At 46.0% G+C, this 7,607-nt stretch overlaps 1 protein-coding gene across 1 annotated transcript; it reads right to left on the bottom strand.

Moving 5' to 3' along the window:
* Positions 1 to 505: 505 nt before the first annotated feature.
* On the bottom strand, positions 506 to 7,146 carry LOC111150567 (putative protein SSX6). The gene is made up of 6 exons (XM_022508053.1): positions 7,078 to 7,146; positions 6,506 to 6,620; positions 6,053 to 6,148; positions 3,353 to 3,402; positions 1,539 to 1,677; positions 506 to 606 (listed from the first exon to the last, which is right to left on the bottom strand). The coding sequence occupies exons 1-6, from the start codon at positions 7,144 to 7,146 to the stop codon at positions 506 to 508; spliced, it is 570 nt and encodes a 189-aa protein (XP_022363761.1).
* Between the last annotated feature and the right edge of the window lie 461 nt (positions 7,147 to 7,607).

Here is a 7,607-nt window from a genome sequence, read left to right as displayed (position 1 = left end):
CTTATCATGGGCACTTGTCACATCCCTGAAGTTGAGGCAAGGAAAGAGAAGGAACGTGAGTGGCAGTGAGCTCCGATCGCCTGATAAATCCACACCAAACTCCTCCTCCGGGCCTGCAGTACCCCGAGCACTCAGATTCTGTCCTGTCTCATGTCTCATGGTCTCACAAGCACCTCCCACTGCTTCTCCAACAGAACCTTGTGCTCAGGCCACAGTGACTCCTTTACCTGTCCTCAGAGTTTCTAGGCTAGAGGAAGACGTGGCCTACACATCATGGTTTTGGGAGCCCATAGCATTCTAGGTAGGGAGGATCCCTAGATACACAGAGCAGGGAGCACAGAGAGCCTGGGGGAACCTCATCACTTAGCCTCAAAGCGGCACCTCAAGGGACTAGGAGAAAGGAATGTTCTGGGGAACAGGTGACAAGATGGGGCACCAATACTGTTAACAAGAAAGTACATTTTGCAGAGGGGTGCGGGTGTGGACTGAAGGGTCACTTACAGATTTAGTCATCTTCCTCGGGATCACTGATCTCTTCATACACGATCAGGGTCTTTCTTTCCCGCAGTCTATAGGCCCAAACACTATTCATCACTTTCCTGGGTCCTACAGTGGAGAAGAGCTGGTAATGGGGGGGCCAGATGGGCTGGGGAGTGTTAGTCTCTGTTTTCCCAGATAAGAAGATGCCTGCTCCTTCCCGAGGGCACACAGGCATTCGACATAGCCTGTTTTCCCCATGTTCTGGCTCAGAGAGGCTGAGATGTTAGACCCGCGCTCATACACACCAAATGCCAGTTGGAATTTTCGCTTTTGGCTCCTCCCATTGTCAGGTTTGGATTGCCACCCTCTTTACTTACCAGAACATTCACTCAGACCTTCTTTCATTCAGCCTATGTTTGTTAAGGGCATATTGTGCGTCAGGCATTGAGCTGAGGGCTGGGGATACAACCGTGAGTGAGATATGTTCCCGGGTTATCACAGATGGAATGACTTGACCACCTTTCGTGTCGTCAGGCTTTCTAGGTTTAACGCCTTGAACAATTTGTGAACTACGATTCTTTATTTCCATTTTACGGACAAGGAATCTAGAGTTCAGAGAATTTGGAAGACTTGCCTAGAATCACCCGCTGTTGTATCAATGACAATTCGAACCTGTGACTCTGGAAGTCACGTTCTAACATCTCGGCTGGAGCTGGGTGAGCTCCTCCAGCAGGTCTGGCCCCAGGCCCACCCAGGATCCATCCCCCATGCCTAGACCACATACTGGAACATAGCCAGGAAAGGCAGAGGGGTTGCTCCCACATGGCTACCTCTTACCTGGTATCTTCTTCTTCTTTTTTTTTTAATTGTATTTATTTGTCAGAGAGAGAGAAAGCGAGAGAGCACATGCGCAAGCAGGGGGGATCGGCAGGCAGAGGGAGAAGCAGGCTCTCCGCTGAGCAAGAAGCCAGATGCAGGACTCGATCCCAGGACTCTGGGATCACGACCTAAGCAGAAGGCAGATGCTTAGCTGACGGAGCCACCGAGGCATCTCTCACCTGGTATGTTCTCACTCTGTTGACCAGAGGTACTCGCTTCTTCTGGGGGGCATGGCTCTTTCTGAGCCTGCTCAGGGCCAGGTGTTATTGGTATTGGTTCCAAATCGCTTTCTTCCTTTATTGTTTTCTCGAGCATCACCTTTTTAATGTGAAGGTCACATACAAAGAGTATCAATGGCATTTCTCTAGTGGTTTAGAGCTTACGAAGTGTCTTCACATCCATACCTTGATTAATGTCCTCAACAACTCTGGGAGATCATTATATAACCTGTACCTAAATTATGAGGAAGGTTAGAACAAAAAGGAATGGCCTAAATGAAGGGTGTTTCCAGGACTAGAACGTTCGTCTTCACCCCCCTTTCAGATATTCTTGCAAACAGCAAAAATGCTCCATGGAAGTGGTATGTGGTATACAGAAGATTCGGGGAAGAGTAGCATTCTAAGATTCCACATGGTCTCTGGAAGAAAGGAGGGGCTTCTATAAAATAGAAGGGAATCGCGCATAAGCTGATAGAGAACTGCTGGGAGAGTAAAGGTAAAAATTCAGAGGGGACGGAACACTGCTGGAAAACAGTAGAAGGGAGAGGAGCATAGGGGAGAGGAAAGGAATGGTGCACAGCAATTAATATAGACAGCAAAGAAAGCCACGCCAGATGCCACCTTCTGTCCTGCCCTGGCAAGAACGGTTAATGGGGAAGTAGGCAAGGTGGCTGCTGTACCAGTTCTGTTTGCGTCAGCGTGTGAGTCACTGACCAACAATTTTAGGCTACCTTTCCTTCAGCTCCCTCATTTCTGAAACAGGGAAGAAGAAAAGTAGAAGAAGCTAAGGGAAAGTCCTTTCCAAGCTTGCAAACACTTTTCAATGTGGTGATAATGAAAATGAATACTTTCTCTTCTGATCCTTCTTTGCATTGTCTCCAAGGTCTCCACACTGGCAATCCAACTTCCAGGGGCCTTTTCCCTCTAAAGTAGAGTTTAATCTAAAACCGCGGAATCACTTACTCAAGGAACAATTTGGGGCACCTCAGAGGGTCCCCCGTCCCCAGCACCGGGGCCTGGATGGAGGCTTCAGAGATGCCTCAGGTGCAGACAAGTTCCCATAGGAGCTCACAGTAGGGAGGGGCTGACAGCTAAGGTCATTCTCAAGCCAGGAGAGACTGGCCCTACCGCAGAGCAGAGGGGAGCTGGTATTTCCTCTTTCGAGACTGGATGTCTAAACCAAGGCCTTAGCAGCTTCTGTGGGGTAGAACCCTTGGTGTGTGTGTGTGTTGGGGGGTAACCCCTGAACTTAGACACATGAAAGGGCTCATGAGCTGGGATATCATTTGGGGCTTAATTGTCCTGTGATTCGTTAACAGTGTTCAGCAAGAACAATATTGTTCAGCAAGAACAATAAGGGCTTTTACAAAAAGAAATGTTTCAAATGTACAGATTACTATCACTGCCACATGGTCTCGGAAAAATTACTTAGAATCTCTGTGCTACAATAGCCTCAACTTTATGATTAGTTATTATTATTATTAATATCTTCATTATTAGCTGGGAATAATGCTAAGAAAATGTCATCGAGGTTTTTCTGAAGGATTAAAGAAATGAAAGCCGGTGAATTATCTGACATCACTGTGAAAATAAAAGAAGTATCGACTATCACAATCCCTCATTATTAAGCAACCGATGCATCAGGAATTGTCAGGAGAGATCAGGAAAGGGAGGCAGTGATGGTCCGGCTATATTCAGTACCCTCCCACTCTTACTGATGTTCTCATCTGTGGAGGGAGAGAATCTCTGGTTTTTTAGATTTGGGAGATACTCACCTTCATTTTCTCTCTCTCTTGAGCATCAGAAGATTCCTGAGAAGATTCATCTAAAAGAAAGTGATAAATAGGAATTTTGCTTTGGTGGCAAATATTCCCAAACTCCTGAGACTCCTGTGGCATCAGGATGTTCTGCAGGAAAGGGTTATGAGTCCACTTATTGTCAAGGAGTTATTTTGAGACTGGTTTTTGAACTGTCTTTAAATCATGGTTTATACATTTATTTGTGGCACCAATTCATAATTTTCCTTCTGATGATTTCTTTTTTTTAAGATTTTATTTATTTGTCAGAGAGAGAGAGAGAGAGAGAGAGAGAGCAAGCAGGCAGAGGCGGAGAAAAGCAGGCTCCCTGCCGAGCAAGGAGCCTGATGCGGGACTCGATCCCAGGACCCTGGGATCATGACCCGAGCCTAAGGCAGCGGCCTAACCGACTGAGCTACCCAGGTGTCCCCTTCCGATGATTTCTAAACCTTTTTTTTTTTTAAAGATTTTATGTATTTATTTGACAGAGATCACAAGCAGGCAGAGAGGCAGACAGAGGGAGAGGAAGCAGGCTCCCTGCTGAGCAGAGAGCCCGATGTGGGGCTTGATCCCAGGACCCTGGGATCATGACCCGAGCCGAAGGCAGAGGCTTTAACCCACTGAGCCACCCAGGTGCCCCGATGATTTCTAAACCTTAAACCAAACCCCATCACTGCCTTATCCTGTGCTACTACATATTTCTTACCTTTCCCCTACCCAAAGAATTAAACTGATTGAATTAATTAAATTGATTGCATTGACTTAAAAGGATGTGGCTGCTAAAATCACTGTCCACTCAGACCAGGTGAATTTTATAGTATGCCAATTACATTTCAACAAAGCCATTAGGTGTATGAGGAATCGTGGGTGATTTGGCCCAGTGGTTCTGGAATATTTCCAGTATAAAGATACTCCTTCAGGGACACCTGGATGGCTCAGTCGGCCCCTGCTCAGCGGGGAGCCTGCTTCTCCCTCTTCCACTCCCCCTGTTTGTGTTCCTTTTCTTGCTGTGTCTTTCTCTGTCAAATAAATAAAATCTTTAAAAAAAAAAAAGGTACTTCTGTAGTGTCAAAAACAGACTCTCAAGCACTGGATTTTCAGCCCTCTCAGCAATTTTGGGTGCTTGCAGGATCTGGCCTGTTTTCCCAGAGAGTCCTAGGTCTGTTGGAGACAGTTTGAAAATTCTGACTCTGGGGGCGGGGCGCCTGGGTGGCTCAGTGGGTTAAGTCGCTGCCTTCGGCTCAGGTCATGATCTCAGGGTCCTGGGATCGAGCCCCGCATCGGGCTCTCTGCTCAGCAGGGAGCCTGCTTCCTCCTCTCTCTCTACCTGCCTCTCTGCCTGCTTGTGATCTCTCTCTGTCAAATAAATAAATAAAATCTTTAAAAAAAAAAAAAGAAAATTCTGACTCTGTCTGCTTACAGCTGTGCTGTCAGAGCAGAAAAGCAAGTGAATACATTTCATCCCCTTTATGGTGAGTACACACACTGATCAAATACACAAAGATTTCTAGAATCTGCTACCCTTTTCACCATATCTTACCTCTGCTCACCGATAAGGAGAAAAGCTAATGTGTGAAGGATCACTTTCTCAAACATCTCCCAAACTCAACACATAGAATCAGGTTTGATGGGGAGCAAGAAGACTGTTTGGTTTAGTTAAAACTTGGGGATATAGCCGTATGTCATTTCCTAATACATTCATCACTCTCTCTTAAGATATTTATCTGATACTTATGACCTATTATGACATTGACTCTGGAAGTTTTTTGTGGATTTACACTTTTTTAAATTTAAATTTTATTTTTAAAAAGATTTTATTTATTTGAGAGCAAGACAGCGCACATGTGTGCACAAGCAAGCCCAAGCTGGGGGAGGGAAAGAGATAAGCAGACTTTGAGCTGAGTGTGGAGCCCAATGTGGGGCTCTATCCCATGACCCGAGACTTGATCCGAGCTGAAATCAAGAGCTGGATACCCAACTGACTGAGACACCCAGGTGTCCCTGCACTTTAAAAAAAAGTAATCTCTGTGCCCAACATGGGGCTTGAACTCATGACTCCGAGATCAAGGGTCTATAAGGGTCTATAAGCCCGACAGCTGGCCAGACGCTCCACATGGATCTACACTATAATTAAATTTTTCTTAATTGTCCTGTGATTCATTAACAGTGTTTAGCAAGAACCATAACTCCTTTTTAAAAAACGAAATGTTTCAAATGTAGAGAAACTTAGGGAGAATAATTTTGGAAACATATGCGCATCTACCACTGAGTCTTGTCAGAACTTCCCATTATCCCGCAACTGCTTCAGACTGTTCTGAGATCTTTATTCAAAATATAACAAAACACTACAAACAAGTCACAGCTGAAGCCATCTGTGCAGTCCTCCCTGATCCCTGACATCCCTCCCTTTGCACTCCTGAATTTGATGGGTTTTATTCTCATTCATGTTTTATGCACTTACCATTTACTTATTATCCATAAAAATACACACTCTTGCTTTGCATGTTTTAAGATTTTATATGAATGACCTCTGACTCTACTCAACCTTCTACATCCAACTTTTCTCACTCAGCCATGATGCTTTTGAGGAAACAAACCCCAGAGAATCCTTCCTAAGCAGCTGGACCCCAAAACAACTGGGCTGCAGGATGCTCTCTTGAAATCTCTCCTTTGACTCACCCTGATTCTCATTCTGATCATCATCAGAATCACGCCCGCTGGATTTCATGGCTCGTTTTTTAGGACACATGAAGGCCGGGAGAGAGGCCCTGAGACCTAGAAAGAAGCAAAATATTTGTCCCTTAAGAGACAACCTGAGAGGAGGAATGTGGGGTAGAATGCTGGGAGGCAGCAGGGACGGTCAAGCTCATCAGCTGGGAATTCCAAACCAGAGTGAGCAGAAGAGAAATAGGCAAGACCTAGGTCTGAGCCTCTTTGTGGTCACTTCAGGTCCGCAGCCCTGCACAGAATATTAAAAAGAGGAGAGTGCCTCAAAGCTGCCCTGGGATTTCTCCCTGCACAAAAGGAAGATCTGGGACACTTAAGCAGCCTAGGAAGAAGGCATGGCATGTAAAGGGACTGAGGGATGGTCATGTGTTCCCAGGTTTGTCTGCACCCAGAACTTTCTGTTACCTAGACTAGTCATGGTGTCATAGTTTCTCTTCATGTACACGTAGGTGATTTTATCTGAGTATCCAAGCTTTGCCCACTCTTCCTTAGAGAAGTATTTGGAAATATCCTTGAAGGCCTAGGAAAGAAAAATAAGTACGTCAGAGCAGCAACTCAGCTAAACATGTCTGATCTTCAGCGGGAGTCTCTTCCTCTGCTACAGGACCTCCATGTTGGGATCTGTGAACTGAGGAGAATAATACCTCCTGGTTAATGTCAAGGTTAACCGAGAGAACATGGGTAACATTCCCTACCCTCTTCCCCAGCTTGCGGTAGATGCTTAATGCTGATGGCATGCTCTTTCACCTTCCAGAATGGACTGAGAGTCACCAAATGCAGTGCAAGGTCAAAGACTGGTTGTCTCCAGAGATGCTAGGTGAGGACAGAGTGAAGGTGGGAAGCTCCAGAGGCTATGGATCTCCCCCCCACCGATACTCTGCTCCTTCTCCCTAGTACCTCTGAACTCACCTCCTCAAAATCTAGTCCCCCTACAGTATCCCCTGGGCCATTCCTCGACCCCCTCCAGAACACTTCACCTTGCATTTCTTCTCTGATTTCTGGGTATCCTCCTTGGAGTTCTTTGCAAAGGAGCTGCCTTTATTCATGGCGCCGGGAATAATTTGATCTCCCAAGGATGTAGCCTAATTTCTCCAGCCACAAGGCCAAAGGTCCTGAGGAAGAGAGACAGCATTGAGGGTAGGTTATATTCAGTTAATCACCTGGAATCAAGGTTCTACTTTTCTCCATCCTGGGCTTATCTGTCCCTGAGAAAGGACAAGGAGGGGGTGTCAAGCAAATATGGGGCAGGATGCCTGGGTGGCTCAGTCGGTTAAGCGTCTGCCTTTGGCTTGGGTTGTGATCCTAGGGTACTGGGATTGAGTCCCACATTTGGGCTCCTTGTTCGGGAGGGAGTTTACTTCTCCCTCTGCCTGCCATTCCCCCTACTTGTGCACGCGCGTGCTCTCTCTCTCTGACAAATAAATAAATAAAATCTTAAAAAAAAAAAAAAAAAGAAACAGGGAAGCCGGGTGGCTCAGTCGGTTAAGTGTCTGCCTTCATCATAATC

The sequence above is a fragment of the Enhydra lutris genome, unplaced genomic scaffold, assembly GCF_002288905.1.
Source record: "Enhydra lutris kenyoni isolate GAN:26980312 unplaced genomic scaffold, ASM228890v2 scaffoldscaffold23, whole genome shotgun sequence".
Classification (NCBI taxonomy): Eukaryota; Metazoa; Chordata; class Mammalia; order Carnivora; family Mustelidae; genus Enhydra; species Enhydra lutris.
The sequence above is the reverse complement of the archived record's forward strand: the minus strand, read 5'-3'. Positions and strand labels throughout refer to the sequence as shown.

What these genes read in the sequence shown, in the direction of transcription:
- LOC111150567 (XM_022508053.1), bottom strand. Translation starts at nt 7,146, where the DNA reads ATGAATAAAGGCAGCTCCTTTGCAAAGAACTCCAAGGAGGATACCCAG. An exon ending in TGACACCATGACTAGTCTAG is followed by an intron (nt 6,149 to 6,505) that starts GTAACAGAAAGT and finishes GCTTCTTTCTAG; the next exon opens with GTCTCAGGGCCTCTCTCCCG. An exon ending in ACAGAGTGAGAACATACCAG is followed by an intron (nt 607 to 1,538) that starts GTGAGAGATGCC and finishes TCTCCACTGTAG; the next exon opens with GACCCAGGAAAGTGATGAAT.